At 48.9% G+C, this 19,511-nt stretch overlaps 1 protein-coding gene and 3 long non-coding RNA genes across 7 annotated transcripts; 2 read left to right on the top strand and 2 right to left on the bottom strand.

Annotated features, from left to right (window-relative positions):
- Positions 1-2,388: 2,388 nt before the first annotated feature.
- LOC147198794 (uncharacterized) lies at positions 2,389-4,982 on the bottom strand. Of its 2 annotated transcripts, none has more exons than XR_015102070.1 (4): positions 4,849-4,982; positions 4,217-4,299; positions 2,872-3,003; positions 2,389-2,686 (listed from the first exon to the last, which is right to left on the bottom strand). It is a non-coding gene; the product is annotated as an uncharacterized LOC147198794 (long non-coding RNA). The 2 variants fall into 2 exon arrangements; XR_015102069.1 differs by having other exon boundaries at positions 2,883-3,003; positions 4,849-4,980.
- Positions 2,562-3,037, top strand: LOC147198795 (uncharacterized). Its single transcript, XR_015102071.1, has 3 exons — positions 2,562-2,693; positions 2,765-2,822; positions 2,901-3,037. It is a non-coding gene; the product is annotated as an uncharacterized LOC147198795 (long non-coding RNA).
- A 1,940-nt stretch (positions 4,983-6,922) lies between the features above and the next one.
- Positions 6,923-7,192, bottom strand: LOC147198793 (uncharacterized). Its single transcript, XR_015101965.1, has 2 exons — positions 7,112-7,192; positions 6,923-7,037 (listed from the first exon to the last, which is right to left on the bottom strand). It is a non-coding gene; the product is annotated as an uncharacterized LOC147198793 (long non-coding RNA).
- An 83-nt stretch (positions 7,193-7,275) lies between these two features.
- LOC147198792 (multimerin-2-like) lies at positions 7,276-19,477 on the top strand. Of its 3 annotated transcripts, XM_086121346.1 has the most exons (11): positions 7,276-7,497; positions 9,580-9,702; positions 10,025-10,131; positions 10,855-10,941; positions 13,266-13,345; positions 13,439-13,763; positions 14,179-14,579; positions 15,002-15,199; positions 15,720-16,205; positions 16,417-16,771; positions 16,978-19,477. In XM_086121346.1, exons 1-11 carry the CDS (start codon positions 7,319-7,321, stop codon positions 17,406-17,408), a joined length of 2,772 nt encoding a protein of 923 aa, XP_085977472.1. In that variant the 5' UTR covers positions 7,276-7,318; the 3' UTR covers positions 17,409-19,477. The 3 variants fall into 3 exon arrangements, with proteins under 3 accessions (XP_085977472.1, XP_085977471.1, XP_085977473.1); XM_086121345.1 differs by having other exon boundaries at positions 13,266-13,763; XM_086121347.1 differs by lacking the exons at positions 7,276-7,497; positions 9,580-9,702; positions 10,025-10,131; positions 10,855-10,941 and adding an exon at positions 11,294-13,189 and having other exon boundaries at positions 13,266-13,763.
- Positions 19,478-19,511: the final 34 nt, after the last annotated feature.

The following is a 19,511-nucleotide window of genomic DNA, read 5'->3' as shown; positions in this document are numbered from 1 at the left end:
AAATCTTGTCTGTTTTGTCGCGGTTGCGTAAATTGACGTCATTTATGGGAACGCGCTGCCGCCTGCTGGCCAGACACTGAAAACGTAGTCTCGGCATCCTTTGTAATGTTGTGTCGGTCGCGAACGAGCCGGTACAAAATGCCGGCTCTTTGAATTGAACGATGAGAGCCGGGATCCTCCCTCGAGAGCCGGCTCTGTCATTTTCCTTCTCTCTCTCTCTCTCTCTCTCTCTCGCTCCCTCTCTCTGTCGCTCTCTCTTTTTCACGTGTCTGAAGCGAGGTTTGGCAGTGGCTCAGCTGCCGTGCTCAGAGAGGTAGACCAGAAGAGAAAGGGGAGCGGCGAGGGGCTTGGGAGGTACAGCATGGAGTGCACGCTGAGCACAAACTAGTCGTGTCTGCGCAGCCACAGACAGACACATACCTGTCAACTTGTACATTTTGCCCGTATTTTTTAAGTTTTTTTATCATTTCAAATCATGTACGGCATATTCCAACGTTTATACGGAAAAAAAAAAAACAATTGTGAACCGATCTCAGAAAGACCAGTTTGGCTCAAATCCAGATCGTCTCACCTGCTGGTAGCCAACGACAAAAAAAAACGTCTAAAAACGCCTTACTATACATGGTTGTTTTTTTTAGGTTAAAACGCCTTACCGTCTTTTTCGTCGAAAAACGCCTTATTATACTATGTCGTTTTTTTCGGGCTAAAAACGCCTTACTATACTATGTCGTTTTTTTCGGGCTAAAAACGCCTTACTATACATGGTCGTTTTTTTCGGGCTAAAAACGCCTTACTATACTATGTCGTTTTTTCGGGCTAAAAACGCCTTACTATACTATGTCGTTTTTTTCGGGCTAAAAACGCCTTACTATACATGGTCGTTTTTTTCGGGCTAAAAACGCCTTACTATACTGTCGTTTTTTTCGGGCTAAAAACGCCTATGTCGTTTTTTTCAGCTAAAAACGCCTTACTATACTATGTCGTTTTTTTCGAGCTAAAAACGCCTTACTATACTATGTCGTTTTTTCGGGCTAAAAACGCCTTACTATACTATGTCGTTTTTTTCGGGCTAAAAACGCCTTACTATACATGGTCGTTTTTTTTCGGGCTAAAAACGCCTTACTATACTGTCGTTTTTTTCGGGCTAAAAACGCCTATGTCGTTTTTTTCAGCTAAAAACGCCTTACTATACTATGTCGTTTTTTTCGGGCTAAAAACGCCTTACTATACTATGTCGTTTTTTTCGGCTAAAAACGCCTTACTATACTATGTCGTTTTTTTGGGCTAAAAACGCCTTACTATACATGGTCGTTTTTTTCGGGCTAAAAACACCTTACTATACTATGTCGTTTTCTTCGGGCTAAAAACACCTTACTATACTATGTCGTTTTTTTCGGCTAAAAACGCCTATGTCGTTTTTTTCGGGCTAAAAACGCCTTACTATACATGGTCGTTTTTTTTGGGCTAAAAACGCCTTACTATACTATGTCGTTTTTTTCGGGCTAAAAACGCCTTACTATACTATGTCGTTTTTTTGGGCTAAAAACGCCTTACTATACATGGTCGTTTTTTTTCGGGCTAAAAACACCTTACTATACTATGTCGTTTTCTTCGGGCTAAAAACACCTTACTATACTATGTCGTTTTTTTCGGCTAAAAACGCCTATGTCGTTTTTTTCGGGCTAAAAACGCCTTACTATACATGGTCGTTTTTTTTGGGCTAAAAACGCCTTACTATACTATGTCGTTTTTTTCGGGCTAAAAACGCCTTACTATACTATGTCGTTTTTTTCGGGCTAAAAACGCCTTACTATACTATGTCGTTTTTTTCGGCTAAAAACGCCTTACTATACTATGTCGTTTTTTTGGGCTAAAAACGCCTTACTATACATGGTCGTTTTTTTCGGGCTAAAAACACCTTACTATACTATGTCGTTTTTTCGGGCTAAAAACGCCTTACTATACTATGTCGTTTTTTTCGGGCTAAAAACGCCTTACTATACATGGTCGTTTTTTTCGGGCTAAAAACGCCTTACTATACTGTCGTTTTTTTCGGGCTAAAAACGCCTATGTCGTTTTTTTCAGCTAAAAACGCCTTACTATACTATGTCGTTTTTTTCGAGCTAAAAACGCCTTACTATACTATGTCGTTTTTTTGGGCTAAAAACGCCTTACTATACATGGTCGTTTTTTTTCGGGCTAAAAACACCTTACTATACTATGTCGTTTTTTTCGGGCTAAAAACGCCTTACTATACTATGTCGTTTTTTTCGGGCTAAAAATCCCTTACTATTCATCAGGGGTGTATAACATACGGCCGGAACCTGTCCGCAAGGAGGTTTGATCAGGCCCGCAGGATAATTTAAAAGTGAAAAAATGCACAAAAGACACGGAATGAATAATTTTAATGGGGTGCAATTTGTGGAATGTCCGCCGACAAGACAACGTTGTTTTGATCACAGAAGAAGACAGCAGCAGCCTCAGTCTGTCACTGAGACAGACCCAACACAACAAGCCTCATTTCATTTTTCAGAGTTGAAGGAAGATTGTTCTTGGGTCCTCCGTGCCACAAGAGGGAGTCACCTGCTCACCGCCAAAGTCCACCTACGAGCACAGACCTGCAGGCAACACTTTTTTCTCTTCTTCCTGTTATTCGCAAGGTGCTGAAGTCAAACTTTGGGCGAGCCTGAAAAGTAGGAGACATTTACACTCGTTCAATGCACCATCATGACTACTTTTTTGACTTGTTTTTTTTCTACCCCAGGCAGCAGTAAACATGATCGGCTTCCTGCTCTCGAAAGACCCAACAGTCTATCTCCCTGGTAAGTTTCATGCCCAACACATCTTTGCCTGCACAAGAAATTGACTAACGTGTAACTCACGGATGCCTTTCCTCTCAGGTCACACCTGTTCTTCCCAAGAGCTGACCACTTCGCCGCCCAGCAACAAGCAGACTGCCATCCAACTTGCACCTTTTTTCCTCTGCTTTTGTGATTGTCTATTCTGCAAAAGAAATAAAGCTTGATTACAAAGAATACGTCAACTCAACTTCATTTTCAAACACATCACCACAATCCAACTATAAAAAAAAAAAAAAAATTAACAGATTTTGTTTTATTCTGAACTTTTTTCTTAATTTTTTTTTTCCCCCAAAAAAATTTCCTGGATTTTTTTTTCCAGGCAGAAAAATCCAGGAAAGTGGGTGTGGCCTGGCTGGTATTATGCTGATGATTCGCTGATCGCCGTGAAAGTGGGTGGAGCATGACGATAACATGCTGTGATTGGTGGAAAGGTGGAGTGGTTATGTAAATTAGCTGCTCTCTGATTGGTGGGCTCTAAGGGGCATGGTTATGCAAATTTGGAGCAATCTGATTGGTCAGAACTTGGAAAGTGGGCAGGGTTAAGCAAGTTAGGGTTAGGGTTTTTGATGATTGAGTCATGAAAGGCAAAGACTCAGATTCAAGTTGAACAATTTATTGGACAGAAAAGCGAACATGCAAAGCACACAATGTGAAAGCATTTGACCTGTCAATCTTTGTGTGGGCCAGTTCAAGTTGCACACACGCAAACACTGACGACAGGCCTGAGATGGGAGCATGTGCTTGACCAGCTCATGCGTGATGTCACTGACATCTCATGACACGCCGAGGGGGACATGAGAACGTCCGACTTCTCTCAGCCATTAACTCCTTAAACAGTCACTGACGTAGTCACTCTTCTTGTACTACAAATACTGCTACTGGTTACTCTAAAATGGTTCAATGATTTGTTGTTTACGATGATACTAATGCAGCGTGTTATACCGGAGACAAATTCCTTGTGTGTTCTACATACTTGGCCAATAAAGATGATTCTGATTCTGATTCTGATTCTGAACAACATGATCACACTCTTCTGGTCAAGTTTTTAAATGACATTGAAGTGGGCCAAGTTAGTCATATGGATGTATACTGTATATTATATATATGCAGTATATATGCATACATAGACACATTTTAAGCTAACTTGGTCCACTTCAAGGTTTAAAAACATATTCCAGAGTGCTTGATGATGCTCGGGTTGTCTATGTGGAGTTGGCACTGGTGTGCGCTACACAAAGCAGAAGTTTAAGTTGAGTGCGAGACAGACTGGCGGGCGGGCGCACTCCCTCCACGTTGTGGTGCAACGTGACATCAGACATCAACTCTTCAAGCACGCCACACAGCTCAGTACTCACGCGTGTCCAAATGCAGGTTGGCTTCCCTTCCGCGTGTCCTCCGAGTCTGGCAGCTGCACCTTTGGCCCAGTAATCTGATTTATCTGGTCAGGCAGAAATACAAAACAAAAGTAGAAAGTTGTTTCTTTTTAATTTTAATTTAATTTGATTCGAAAAGTGGCAGACTTTGACTTTCAAGCCGTCCATTTCAAACGTGCCGGCACTCGCTATGCATCTGTCTGATGCGGCCCTCTCCCCACACCTAAAGTGCAATGAGCAACCTCCTTTCGAAAAACAAATGAACAAAGTCACGGGTGCATTTGTGGGAATAGTTTTGAAACAAATCTGCCCCCCCCCTTTCCCCCGCGATGTGAAGCCATCACACTTCCACTGCTGATAGCAACTTTGGTGTGGAAAACATACAGAATACTATTCAAGTCAAACGCTGTTGGCGATTGTTTTTTGATTGACAGCTGAAGTCTACTTGGCGGCGTGCTCGCTCACTGCCCCCTTGGCTGACGTTGTTTTTTTTACGTTGAGTCACAACAACAAAATTCAAGGAGCAACGTGTCGTAATAACTCTCCCCAATTGTCTACATCTATGCACTCAGAGATAAACTGCGAAGTCCGTTTAAAATGTTAAAATTACTCACCGAGAACAGGGCTTGTGGACAGCGGAAAAACTTGCTCATTGAACCGGATGTGGTACCGTTCTTGTGCTTGTACTTCTTCTTCTTCTTGGTGAATCGGATGTCTTTAGTTCACATCGCCCCCTACTGTCCGGGAAACCACAAAGGCTGAATTTAATTTACAGTTTTAGCCGAGCGTGCGAAAACACAAAACACTAAATTAGGGCATATCTTGAAGAAGCACAGATTTCAAGGGCAGCTGATCCACTGAGATGGTGGAAATACCGAGCGTCCATCTACCCCCGTTTGATCAAAGTAATGGAGAGTAGATTGTGCATTGTAGCAACATCTGTCCCGTCAGAAAGGGTGTTCTCAAAGACTGGACAAATTGAAGTGTTCCAAGTTGAAGTATTTAGTTTTGTTGACTGCAAATTCAAAATAAAGCAAGGATGTTTGTATGTTTTGGTCACTGCTGTTGTTGCAGTTAATACTCACTATTTTTCTTATGATGCAGCAAGTTTGATTGTTGTTGGTTGAAGTTTAATTGTGTTGCTTGTTTATTGTTTGGAGCCTTTTTAATGTTCAATAAAATAAGTAAAAAGCCATTTCTTTGCTTGATAATTGTTGCTATTTTCAGTCAGTAGGGTGCAATATTGTTCACCAAGTCAAAATGTATGCTAAATTTTGTCATAAATATTTAAAAAGAAACGCTAAAGTTAAAAGAGCCGTTTGAGAGCCAAAAAGAGCCGGCTCTTTTCACTGAGCCGATACAAATGAACCGGATCACCGAAAAGAGCCGAAAATCCCATCACTATTCCTTAGGAGTTAATAGCGAGTCCCTTTTTTGTGCCACAGAAACTTCAATGGACATGTTACTGTGTGTATGGAACTGTCACTGTTTTTTTTCTCTCTCTGTTGGAAACAATCTGATTTATCGAGTCATACATGGATATCCTCATGCTGTTGCTAAAAGGCCAAGTGGACGGAATTATGGAGAAAAAACATTTTGACCTCCAAATACGTTCAGACTGTCCCCGCAAGTTCGAACATACTTGTAGGCTAAATGCTACGCCCTTAATGCGACAGGGTATTAACTTGCGCAAGTGTAAATTAAAAAAAAAAAAAAATCAAAGCTTTCTTTCATGATGTTAGCAATGCGTTAATCGCAACACTTAGCTCTAAAATGACGTTGAAAAAACAGCTCGGGTCTATGTGATGGAACTTAATGTGTTTGTTTGTTTACGTGGATTCGGCTTTCACTTTTCTCTTCAGCTGCCCTTGAGTCACACACCGTTTTGTCGCCCTCACCTGGCTTTGGATGCAACAATCCCCGGAAGTGACACACACACACACACACACACACACACTCTGCTAAACTTTAGTCAGCAATCAAATCCAAAGCAAGTGTGACACCTTCATAGTCAATCATCTATTCAATTCTCACCACGATCACTGTCAACAGTTATTTCTCATATTGGCCAAGAAAGGAAAGTGATCCGTCTCTTCCGTTTTCTGTTGAAATGTGAGTTCATTTGTCACTGTTGATTTTATTCACATGATGGATGTTCAAGTCGTCTTTCAATGTCATGTCCCCATCGAGAGTGTGACAGGAAGTGGCCCAGTGGATTTCCTGCGTCCTTATCGCACCCACAGGAAGAGGATGAAGATGGAGAGAGAAAGAGAAAGGCCGATGGATTTGTTTCGAAGGAGGAAGGAACAAGGAGTTGCTTGGGCCGAGGAGGAAACGGCTCCAGATATCAGGTGACGGCTTGCAGTGCAAAGGCGTTTCAGGACTTCCTTGGGGCCAAGTCCGCCACCTCTCGAGGGCCCCGTCACCGGAACGTTCAGTCATTTGCCTTGTTTCATCGTCACGTTCGCCTCGATGAAAGAGACCACAGTCAAAGTCAACGCAAAATTCTCAGTCAGAAATAAAGTTATCAGGTTTTTAAGTTGAAAAAAAATGTTTGTAAAACAAACGTCAGAATATTACAAGAATATTTTTAGAGTTATACTGTTGATATTTTTTACCCTTATTTCTGAGCCATCTCGTAATATTCAACGCTAAACATTTTTGAAGTAGAAAAAAAAAAGTGACACATTTTCATTCAACGTGGCATTTTTTATTTTGCAATTGTGTTTCCAGCGTCGTCTGTAGTGGAGCAGAAAGTCACAAACCAAAGCAAGGTTTGGATCAGCAGCACTTCATGTTCTATCTGGCAAAAGAAAGTTTCAAATCCATCAATAAAAAGTTCCAGTGCCCCCCCCCCCCCCCCCACGGCGCATTCACCAGCAACATCACGTTGAACTTCAAAAAGCTTTCACGTTGGCTCCCAGATTTGATTGGATGTCACTTCCGGCAGGGGAAACGGATGGCGCGGTCACCCCCTCCTTTCGCTCCCTCTCTCTCTCTCTCCCCCCCCCCCTTTCCTCCCTCCTCGGTTTTAAAAGGAGGCGGCGGGCGCGCCAGCCCCCATTGACTGACAGAGCGGCCGTCATGACAGCCGTGAGGGTTGCGCTCGCGCTTCTGGCCTTTCTGCTGAGCACTCGCGGAGACGTGAGGGCCCGAGACCCCGAGGTGGAGCAGGAGGATTGGGGGACAACGTCGGGCGTCATGAGTGCCACCGAGGAGACCCCCCTGATGCAGGATGGAGGAAACTACCCGGCCCGAAGTGGGTGAGTCCATCCGTAGCATCCCCTCAGCGCTGTCCAGAAGGCCACGTTATTAGCGATAACAATTTCAAACATTGTGTCATTTGTTATTTCCGCTTCTTGGTCCCCCGACGTACGAATTTGCCATTTGCAACTTACAACGCATTGGGAACCGAATAGGTGAGAAGAAAAGTTGTGCTTTGCCGCCGTCTTCTGGCATCTTTGACGAGCAAAATTTTTCTATAGGTAACTCAATGTGCTTCACATAATAAAAAAACATTTCAAATTGAAAAAAAAAAAAGAATTGTAAAAGCAAAGTAACGAAATAAAGAAAGCTGACTAGAATGACTAAAAGAAAGTACAGTGCAAGAACGAGATTTTGGGGCAAAAAGCACCAAGGACCTGCCATGAAGTCAGTTAGAGCTTCATTTAGACAAAAGTCGTGCTTTATTCCCAAAATGTGGCATCTTACTACCAGGGAACTATGTTGAAGTGAGTTGAGAGCTTCATTTTGACAATAGTAGGGCCTTGCTGCCAAATTGTAGCGTCTTCGTAACAAGGAACTATTGTTGAAGTGAGTTGAGGAGCTCTGGTTTGACGAAAATAGGGCTTTGCTATCCTGTGAAATCGATGGGAAATGATTCACGATTTTTAAAAAAAAAATTTTTAGGATGGCGTCAGTTGCATATTTTTGCCGTTTGTGCAGGGCTCGGTCCTTCTCCCCAGCAAATAGGCGGGGAAGGCGGTATTTTGAAAAGGACTTAGCTTAGCTGTGTCATGTATCAAAGCACACGCTAAACATTGCCCCCCCCCCCTCCCTGCCCCCCCTCGCAGTCCAAGAGTCAAACATCCAAAGCGGAACGATGCTCATATGGAATCTGAGCGGTTTTCCTTTGTGTGTATCTTCTCCCTTCATCCCCGACGTGCGGTCGCATTCCAAGCGTGCGGCGCCTTCGCTGCGAGGAAGCGGGAAGGCTTTGCGTGTTTTGACTGCCACCATGTTGTTCACCTTTGCCACCCGCGCCGACGCTTTACGAGCCCCTTCTGCGGCTACGAGACAAGTCGCGAAAGTCTTGACGCGTGCGTGACTTTTGTGTCGGGCGTTCCGACTAAATAGCAGGATTGACGGCCGAGCGCGTTTTGCCGCCGCCTCACTTTGCGGATGACCAAGGTGGCTTCGGGTCCACATTGGTCCTGTTCTGAATCACTTCCAATCCCAAATCGCTTCCCATTCTCATCGGTTCTGAGCCGGATCCTTTCCAAACCGCATTTCTCCAGATCCAAAGCAGGATATAGCATGAGTGGGGCACGCAAGCGTCATGTGCGGCACATGAAAGCGTCCCGGTAGGCAAGGAATCAAGCGGGTGGGGGTTCTTATCGGTATCTTCATCGTGCCGGTGGCCGCGCTCCGATGCCGAATCAGCCCAAAGCCTCCAAATCTTCTCGTTCGTCAACATTCTCTTTTGGGGTGTTTACAGTCGTGTGACGCACGGCTTGCTTTTCCTTCCTTCCAAACGGTTGACACCCACTCAGCCACTCAGACCAAAAAAAAAAAAAAAAAAAGGCCATTTGATGTGCAGATTGGAAATTGTCTCCTAAATGTCCTTGGCAGGAAACAATCCTTGTAAACATCCTCTGCTTTTCTGCTTTCCCGGTCACGTCTGTCTTTTCATGATCACGAGGTCGCAAATGATTTCCCGTAACTTCTGTTCTGCGGAACCCCCAAAAAGTGGTTGAAGTGCGGGATGGTACCAACGCCCCGCGATGCCCGCGGCCCCTCCAACAGGAAGTGCAGGAAACAATGGAGGAATCAAAGTCCAAACCTCGTATGAAGTCATATTTTCCCCATCGGTCGTTTATCCGCAGGCAGCAGGAAAGCGTCAGCGCAGGGGAAAATACCGACCGTGGGCCGTGTCGCCGTTCAAACAATCGCCCGTTTACGTTCACGGCGTCGGCCGATGGCAGATTTCGAGTGAACGTTTGTTTGTTTGGCGTTTGGTGTTGCCGACTGTCATGCTGAGATGACAAAAACGGCGACGATCGGGAAACGTGCAAATGTTTTTTCAAATTGACGTGCGCACGCGTGTCTGTGTGTGCGCATTGCAGGAACTGGTGCGCCTTGGTGCAGAAGCGCGTGGTCACCGTGGCGGTAGCGTGCGGCACGGAGAAGTACACCATCAAGTCCCAAAGTCCGTGTCCCAGCGGAACGCCGGACTGTCATTTGGTCATGTGAGGAAACAACAACAACAACAACAACAGACATTCGCTGGCACCGCTCATTTAAGCACAGCTAGTTTGCTCGATGGCGGGATTTCTGCACCCATTATTTTTCCACACGGAGTCTTTGCGCTGACTCACGTCGCAAGAAGCACAAGCCAGAGGGAACGAGAAACTCCCAACGATGCCATAAAAGGCAAGCCGCTCGTCGGAGCGGCTCGATTTTGGTGGAAATGTCAACTTTTGACACACGACTACTGCTAGCTACCACTCCGGCTACGCGTCGCACTCTGCAGCTCAGCATCAAAGCATCCAAACTCGCTCTTGTGTGCAGGTACAAGCTGTCCACTCGGCCGCTCTACAGGCAGCAGCAGAAGGAGACCACGGCTCTTTTGTGGAGATGTTGCCCAGGACACGGAGGAGACAACTGTGACGACACAGGTGCCTACTTCTCTTATGTGGCGACAAGCTTGCCCTTTGTGTCAATCGCCACATCTTAGAAATGTGATGAATGAACATTTTTGAATTCCACGTCCGCGCGGACGCCGAGTGTAGAATTTCCGTAGTTCTCGCGATTTTGTGCAGACCGAGATAAATCGTCGCGAAATTCTTAAAAATAAACTCCGGGGTTCCTCAAGGCTCTCTTCTAGCACCGCTACTCTTTCCCCTCAATATGTTTCCTTTGGATTATATTTCAGGAAACAAACTGAAATCTATTTTTAAATGTGTATTGAAGCTACCTTCTACACGACAACCTCATGTCCGACCCTCAAGGAAGGAAAGTGAAGAAACATTTTTGAGCAACTGACATCAATGTTTTTGCTGGACCTGTTTTTGCGTGCTTTACGAGTGTGTGTGTGGGTGTGTTTCAACGGACTTAAAAGAAAAATATTTCTGAACAGAGTGTTTCTTTCCATTGGGCTCTATTTTTAATATTGCTTTTCTCATCGTCCCCAAATGGGAGCAGTAGTCGTTTAATTCAGTCGAGACTCGTTTGGTGGGAAAGAGTCATGTTTGGTTGGAGTCCGGAGGAGGACGTCCCGAAAAGGAGCCAGATGTAAATAAAAGCGGCCTCCTGTCGGCTCTTTATCGGGCACACGCTCATGTGCCCGATTAAAAATGTCAAGATTTAGCAAAAAGAAAATATCGACTTGTCTTTTGCAGTCGCTGATACACAGATCGACTCGGCAAACTCGTCTCTGATTGGAGGATCCGAGTTCCAGAGAACGCCCGGAAGTCTCCACACCGCTGGTACCACCTCACACATGGCACCTCTCCACAAAGAACCGATTGCTCGCCAGGCACTGTTGGCTCTTGTAGCGGCAAACGAGCAACCCCTCTCACATTCACACCTCTCGACAATTTTGATTCTTCAATGAAGCTAGCTAATATGCCAACATGTCTCTCGGATGTTGGAGGGGAAAAAAAAACACGTGGAGAACATGCAAACTCCACACAAACGGGCCACAGATTCAAACCCGGAACGGTGAGGCAGACATGCAAACCACTAGGACACCGTGTCGACCAGGCAATCACACTCGCATCAGGCTTGCCAGCTCCATCGTGTGTTTTTTTTTTTTTTCGGGGGGGGGGGGGGGGTGGTCAATGTTCGGATTGAACTTGAAGTCACTTCTGAAGTTTGAAAACAAATGTCCAGTCCGGTCTCATCACGGTTTACAACACACACGTCGACGCAGGCGCACTCACGCACATTCTTCCTCATGTCAAGAAAGTGCGGAAGCGGCGCGCTTCAGAAAGTCACCGTCAGGTCATTGGGAGGCATTTCCCAAAAGTGTTGACGGGAGTTTAGCCTTTTTTGTTGTTTGTTGCGTTCAACTCGTGTTCTAGTCAGAAAAACTCCCCTTTTTTTCGGAAAGTTCCTCATCACTTCCTGTATGTGGTTGGAAAAAAATAAGGGAGCAAGAAAAGGGGCGAAATGTCGGGAGCGCCGACACGCCGCTCGCTCCCACCACACCTCCGATTCAAAACACTTCCTGCCAAGCCGGTGGCGTGAAGTCATCAACCTTGCGGCGACGCCGGACACAATCGGAGGAACTCCAACGACTAAAATAGAGCAAGCGTGACTCACGAAGCAAGCGCTTTGGCTTTTCAAGATTTTCATACCCCACTGAAGGGATTTCTGGAGAACCCCCGAGAGCAGACTAGCCTCTCTCCAACAGATGACGTGAACCCTTGCGGTCGCCAAATCTGCTTTTCAAACGCCAACGTAGACGACCTTTGACCTCATCCTGACTGCCCAAGTACAGACGAGCGTCTCAAACAAGCGGTCTTGTCGTCATGTTTTTCTCCATTTAAAACCAACTCCTGCATTCTGAAGACGACGCTGCCAGAAGCGCTTTTCAAGTCCCGCCAGAGTCCACTTGAGCCTTCGACGGCCGGTCGCCGCTTCGATGCCTTGCCCGGGTGCAGAGCGGCCTCTCTCAAACCAGTCCAACAAAATGGACGTCGTGTCTTTGCGTCACTCTTCCTGAAATTGTGGCGAGTATGATCCGCCTCCGTGTTGGGGGACTCCACGCCTTGCTCCAAAACGCTGCCCGTTTGCAGCTTTTGTGAAATCATGCTGTCAGCAGCGGGTAGAGCGTGACTTGAAGCACCTTTGACCTGTTCGGCCAATTCTTTGCCGCTTTCCCCCATAAGCGCCACCTCTCCAGAACTCTCCAGTGTCCACTGAGCTGCTCCCTTCCCAAAAGTCGACGCCTCGCTGGCCGGACCTTCGTGCCGCCGCCGCCGTCGTCATTTCCGAAGCGGAAGTAGAAGTGATGAGTCTGCATTACTTGAGGGATTTGCGCGCACGTCTCCGACTGAAGGTCACGGATACGCAGCGCACGGTGTTCCGGAGCCTTCTCTTGCTGACTCACGCAAGCAAACTGCACAGTCGGCAGAGAGAAAGACTTTGGCGTGTTTGGGAATGAGAACGGCCACATTTTCCCCGGCTTGCAGAAGCCACACCGCCGACGAGCGCCATTTTGGGGTGAAAAACGATGTCCAAAATATCCAATTGCACAAAGTACGACACCCCCGCGTGCATCTCACCGACATAAAACACACAGTTGTCACGGCCGTGTCCCATTTTGCCTCTAAACGGGAATTTCGGAGTGCACTTCACGCTTTCGTCACACTTAGCGAACTTCCAATCGACGTGAACCACTTCCTGCCACTCAATGCTGCAACTCTCAACTGTAACAGCAGGGGGCACAATAACCTAAATAAATGCGGAGTCTTCCTCGAGAAAGATGCATTCTTTTTAATATCACCCGACGATCACGGCAGTTACAATCAGCATTATTTTTTTTTATAATTATTAGACACTACAATACTGTACAATAGAATGAAGCCAGAGATCAAAACCTAATTTTGTTACAAACGGAAATTTGGGGACGAGACGCGTTGACTGGTGACATGGTTGCCAGTCCCTTCGCCAATCAGGATGCAGATCTCAATGCATTGGTTCAAAAAACTGGACAAGAAAAGGTGAAAGGTGAATTGCGTTCCAGCCATTGTCCGCCGTGTACGTCAGGATGTCTCGTCAAAGCAAATTGGTTGTGTGTTTTCAGGCGTTCTGCCCCAGCAACAGCACAGCCAGCCAAACAGTGAGCAGAACGACCACCAGGGGTCAGTCAACACGCCGCACAATGTCAGCCATGTTGAGTTTCCTGTGCATGTCGCAAACGGGGACCGCTCTCGACACCAGGAGCACGCTCAACCTCCTGTCTATGTACCAAATCAGGACCGCGCTCAGTCTCCCGCCCCTGTACCAAATCAGGACCGCCTTCAGCGCCCCGCCCATGTGGCGCATCAGGACCGTGCTCCACATGGGGACCGCGTCCACACTCCCGTCCGTCTTCCGCATTCGGACCCTGTCCGAGTTCAAGAACGGGACCCCGGCCAGTACCCTGTCCCCGTTTGGTATCCCATCCGCGTCCGGGATCGGGAACCCGCTCAGAACCCTGTCCGTGTCCAGTATCCGGTCGGGGGCCGGGAAGGGGACCCCGACCGGCATCGCATCTCGCATCCTGCCGGAAAATATGAACAGCAGGAGAGCCTCCAGACCGGTGAGTGCTTCGATGAACCCGAGGCGTAACAATCAAAGCACGGGTCAGCATGACATCATCCCGAAAGGGGACTTTCTTTGCCTTAGTCTCGTTAGGATTTCTCACTTCCTGTTTTTTGAGCCAGCACATCCGATATGAGGCCAATTTCCTCTGAGGACTTCTTTGCAAAGCATTGAAGTCAATATCGAATCAAATCGAATCGCGAGCAAAAAAATCCAACATCGAACTGAAAGTACTTGACTTGCAGTTCTTGCAGAAGTCTCCCGCCTCGCCGCCGTCAATCACGTTCTTCACTCTCTGAGTACTGATCAATGAGGTGATGAGTGGACCCATATTTGCAAGGAATTAAAATAATGATGACACAAAACTCAAAAATAAAGTAATTGTAAGTAAATCTTTCTTGTGTGCGTTTCAGGCGCATACCACAAGGAGGAGGAGGCGGAGGCGGAGGCAACGTCCCATCCCGCCGTCCCCGCAGCGCTGCCCCTCCCCCACGTGGTGGCGCTGCTGATGTCTCAGCTGCAGCGCCCCCTGCAGCTCTTCAACCACTCGCTGGAGCAGCTGGACCGGCGGCTGGGCGAGCTGGCCCGAGATGTGGCCGAGCTCAAGGGCGCCCGGCGCCTGGAGCGAGACCTGCGCGACGACTACGAGCGCCGTCTGGACGCCAAGGTGGAGCAAAGCGTCCGGCAGGTGGCGGCGCTGCGCGGGCAGCTGGAGAGCGGCCTGCATTCCCAGCATGCGATGCTGCACTACAACATGAGCAACTTGAAGGCCGACCTGGACCTCAAACTCAAGCGACACAACAAGATGCTGCAGGTACGCACGTGCGCTCGTACGCCCGCGCAGCCAGACGCACTCCGACTTGTGAACTTTCTTGTCGTCACGGAGACATTTGAAAGATTTTGCTTTGGGATTTATGCTCCATGACCCCTCAAGTGTCAATCACTTCTGGTTTTGGTGCCATCTTTTGGCATCTCGGTGTCAGGGAAGTTTGTTGATGCGAGTTGCGGAGTTTCATTTGGACAAAAGTAGTGGTTTGCCCCCATCTTGAGGCATCTATCGGCATTGAAAACAAACCTGTTTGAGCGGAATTACTTTTGGATTCCGACTTTTTCTTTCAAACTGTCCTTCTTCAACAGTCACGTTTCCTTTTGGAAGGTTCCGTTGAACGTTTCACTGTTGCTTTTGAACTGGGACGTTTTCCCTGGGATCACTTTTTGAATCGTTGCCGCTATCAGGCCAGCCTGCAGGCCATGAACGCCACCCTGGCGGAGCTCAAGCCGGACCAGGAACTGGAGCAGCAGCAAGAACAGGAAAGGCAACAGGAAGCCCGAGTGGAGGCGCCCGCGGGGGAGGCGCACGCGGTGACGTCGACCGACGCCCTGTGGGATGCCATCGAGCGTCTGGACAACCGGGTGGTCAACAACACCATAGCGGTGAGCCGCGCCTTCCCACGTGTGCGTCCCGCTTTGCGGCTGCCGCCGCCTACAGCCCGTGCTCGTCACTGCGGACACCAGTTGGCACTTTCTCTCCGACTGTTCCTTTTTGACTCTTTCCTGCCCATTTCTCTTCATTTTTGACAGAGTTCTTTTCAGATTTTTCACTTTTCATGATGACTTTTGGGCTGCGGCCTTCCTGCGTGGCTTTTCTTCGGGTACTCCGGTTTCCTCCCACATTGCACAAACGTGCGTGGCAGGTTGACGGAACACTCCAAATTGTCCCGAGGTGCGAGTGTGAGCGCGGATGGGCGATTGTGTGCCCCGCCTCCCGCCTCCCGCCCGAAGACAGCCGGGATAGGCTTCGGCGCGCCCGCGGCTCTTTGACTGAGCGATGACCGATTTCCTTCGCTCTGACCGATACTTTTACTTTTTCATCGTGGACTTTTCCAAATACGAGCGCGGCACGTTGTCTTTTCCGAGTCACCGCAAGGCAGCGTGCGCCGGTGTGGCCGTTCAGGTGGACGGGCTGGCGGAGGACCTGGCGCTGACGTGGGGCGGCGTCCGGCGACTGCAACGCGACGCCAAGGCGCTGGGCGAGCGCCTCAACCAGACGGCGCGCACCGGCCAGGTGCTGTTCATGGAGACGGGCCTGGAGGTGGAGGCCGCCAAGGTGGCGGTGCTGGAGGGCGTGGAGCAGCTGGCGAGCAACCTGAGCCGGCAGGGTCAGCGGCTGCACGAGCTGGACGTGGACGTCGACTACCTCTACGCCGTCCTCTACAAGAACAACGCGTCCTCGTCTTCGACGCCCCAGTGCGACTGCGGGCGCCTCGGCGAGGCGGTGGCCCGGCTGGAGGGGGGCGTGGCCAACGCCACCGAACTGGCCGCCGAGAACCGTCGGGCCCTGGAGGACGAGCGGCGGGCGGCGGCGGAGGCTCGGCCGTGGGAGTCCGGCGCCGGCGACTGGGAGGCGGCCGTGGAGGCGCTGCAGACGAGCCTGCAGCAGGTGGGGCGAGTGGGGGTGGGGGCCTTCGCCGCCCATTGTGTGAAACATGCTCTGCTTGGGTGCCACCTTGTGGCATCTGTCGGGATTTGTCAAGCATTTTCTCGAGGCGTCAGTGACGATGCCTCAAGTCTCGTTCATGACGGCAGTCACACACCGCCCGACTCGTCCTTTGGCCGCTGGAGTTTTGCTTTAACTGTTGGCTTTTCGACAGGTGAAGGAGTCGATGACCTCCGAGCAGAGCCGGACGACGACTTTGGAGTCGAGCGTGCGGCGCCTCGGCGTCCTGCTGCAGGAGGCCCGGGCCCGAGCGGAGACCCGGCAAGACGCCCCGTCGGCCTCGGACGGGGAGCTGCGGGAGGAAATGATGCGCGTGTTGGCGGAGATGAAGCGGCTGTCGGCGTCCTTCAACTCGCTGCTGAAGGACGTCATCCGCCACAGCGACGTCCTGGAGATCCTGCTGGGCGAGGAGGTGCTGGAGTTCCTGGAGTGGCCCGCCCAGGACCAGGAGGCGCACTCCATCCCGGCCCTCAAGGAGCGCCTCGGTGCCCGGACGAGCGGCGAGCCAGGTGCAGTCGGGTAGCATGCTTCGGGGGGGGGGGTCTCACGGCACGCCACCGAACAACTTTATCTGCAATTCATTGCACAGCGGTCCGGTTACTCAACTGCACCTCTCGGGTTGCCACCGTTAGCCAATTGCAAATAACTCCCGAGCACCGATTTATGCGAGGGCGTGAAAGCCGCGCAGCCCTTGACTTTGCGCCGGTGATCGCAGGAGACGCGGAGGAGGCGCCGTCGGCCGACGCGCCGTCGTTCCGCTCCAACGAAGGAGGAGGCCGAACGTCCGCGGGAGACGGCGGCGACCTGCGGAAGCTGGAGAGGAGCGTGGAGCAGCTGAAGGCCAAGCTCCACCGCCTGGAGGAGGCGCCCTGCTGCCGGGACGCCGGCGATGGCGAGGAGGAGGAGGCGGAGGAGGAGGGGGGGGCGGCGCTGCGCACGGAGGTGGCGCGGCTCAAGCGAGGCCTGGAGGAACACCTCAGGACCTTCAAGAAGGTCTTGGACAACGCCGACGTGCTGGAGAGAAGCGCGCCGCAGCTGGACAACCTGCAGCGGACTGTCGCCTCCCAGGGCAAGAAGAAGCGAGGGAGAGGCGGACGCCATCGCAACAGGAGGGAGGCGCCGGGTGAGACGCACCCGCTGACTTGATTCCAAAAGGGGACATCAAATTGACAGTGCGACGGAAATTCCCTTTGAGATGGCGCCACGTGTCCCCCAAATGCATTTTTAAGGCACTTTTTTTTTTTCCCCCCCAGATTTTGATTTGATATTTTCAGGTTTTGCTATTTCGTAATTTTGTCCTGTAAAAAGCTTGCGCCGTGTGGACTGGATCACTTTCAGAAAAAAACAAAAACAATTTTTATTCATCAATATGACTAAATGTATTCCTATGTGGCATGTTACGGAAGAATGCTTTCATGCTTATGATGAGAGAAAAAGCGAGGGCAGATTCTCAATCAGTGCAAAAATTGACCTGCCTCTCGGATTGGGAAGAAAATTTGTAAAAATCGATCCACCGATATGATGATTCACTACCTGCTTTTGGAAGAACGTTTTTCAAAGTCAAACAGAGCTGTCTTTAAAGAAAAATTTAAAAGGCAATCAGTCTGCTTTGAAAAGTGGACAAAATTGAGAGTCCAGCCTTTGAAGCACCAAAGTATCCAAATTGCGAGACTCTCTCAATCTCCAAAATTTTGAACTGGTCATCTTAAAATTGAGAATTTGATTGAAAAAACTTAAAAGGGTTAAGATGCCCAAATTCTGAGGATTTGGACACTTTTAAATTGAACAATTAATTGCGCGCCAAAAAGGTGGATCGATTAATTTGATAGTTGATGAGCACCTCTACAGTATATAGGGATGTATTTCCATCCATCCATCCATCCATCATCTACCGCTTATCCGGGGCCGGGTCGCGGGGGCAACAGCTTTAGCAGGGAAGCCCAGACTTCCCTCTCCCTAGCTACTTCTTCCAGCTCTCCCCGGGGGATCCCGAGACGTTCCCAGGCCAGCTGGGTGACATAGTCTCTCCAGCGTGTCCTGGGTCTTCCTCGGGGTCTCCTCCCGGTGGGACATGCCCGGAACACCTCACCAGGGAGGCGCTCAGGGGGCAACCGAATCAGATGCCCAAGCCACCTCATCTGGCTCCTCTCGATGTGGAGGAGAAGCGGCTCGACTCTGAGCCCCTCCCGGATGACCGAGCTTCTCACCTTATCTCTAAGGGAGAGCCCGGACACCCTGCGGAGAAAACTCATTTCGGCCGCTTGTAACCGGGATCTCGTTCTTTCGGTCACGACCCATAGCTCGTGACCATAGATGAGGGTTGGAACGTAGATCGATCGGTAAATTGAGAGCTTCGCCCTTTGGCTCAGCTCCTTCTTCACCACGACAGACCGATACAACGTCCGCAATGATGGATGTATTTCCATTTAATTTTCATTTACTATTGCCTTTACCGAGTGGCTTTTACTTTTTAACTTATTTCTTTATTAGAAGTACTACTATTAAGTGTTGACTTTTGACTACACACACACACACACACACACACACACACACACACACATATTCTAACTGGGGATTTCAAAGTCCGCTTTGTGCTTCAAATTAGGGGGAGGGTTTCAAAAGCGGGTTCCAAATTAGGGTTACGGTTCCAAAGTGGAGGTTTCGAAGTAGGGTTTCACTCTCTGGGATGGGGTTTGAAAGTAGGACTTTCAATTAGGGTCAGGGTTTCAAAAGTAAGTTTTCAAGCTATGGTTCGGGTTTCAAATCACAGTTAGGGTTTCAAAGAGTGGTTTTAAATTTGCGTTCGGGTTTCAAATGAGGGTTTTAATCTACGGTGGTGTTTTTAAATTGGGGCGAGAGATCCAAATGAGGTTTCAAAGTAGGTTTTCAGTTTCAAGATGAATCAACAAGGTTAGCATTTCCACGGAGTGTTTCAAAGATTTTGCCTGGTTGACGAAGTGCGCCTCAGTCAGGAAAAGCGCATTCGAGGATCGGCGTCGTCTGAGGATTCTGCGGCCAGCTCGGGCCTCTTTGCTTCGTCGAGCCGTGAAAGCAGACGGCGGCTCACTTCAGATCGCCGTCAGTTGTTCATCCGCTCGACCAAACTTCTCATCCTGTACGGAGTCGTTGCAAAAATGTATTGAAATGAATCCCTTATGTGTAGTTTGTTTAAAAAAATAAATCAAAAGTGGCGAAATAAAGCCGCTGCCATTCGCTCCACGTGTCAATTTGTACTTTCTACTCAAACAA

This window comes from Hippocampus guttulatus, chromosome 10 (assembly GCF_054856545.1).
Source record: "Hippocampus guttulatus isolate MCC_2025c chromosome 10, RoL_Hgut_1.0, whole genome shotgun sequence".
NCBI classification, from domain to species: Eukaryota; Metazoa; Chordata; class Actinopteri; order Syngnathiformes; family Syngnathidae; genus Hippocampus; species Hippocampus guttulatus.
This window is presented reverse-complemented; position numbering and strand designations above follow the sequence as displayed.

Excerpts from the sequence above, each read along its gene's own strand:
- LOC147198792 (XM_086121345.1), top strand. The coding sequence starts at position 7,319 with ATGACAGCCGTGAGGGTTGCGCTCGCGCTTCTGGCCTTTCTGCTGAGC. Across the intron at positions 13,764-14,178 it reads GCAGGAGAGCCTCCAGACCG|GCGCATACCACAAGGAGGAG; the intron begins GTGAGTGCTTCG and ends TGTGCGTTTCAG. Across the intron at positions 15,200-15,719 it reads TGGTCAACAACACCATAGCG|GTGGACGGGCTGGCGGAGGA; the intron begins GTGAGCCGCGCC and ends GTGGCCGTTCAG.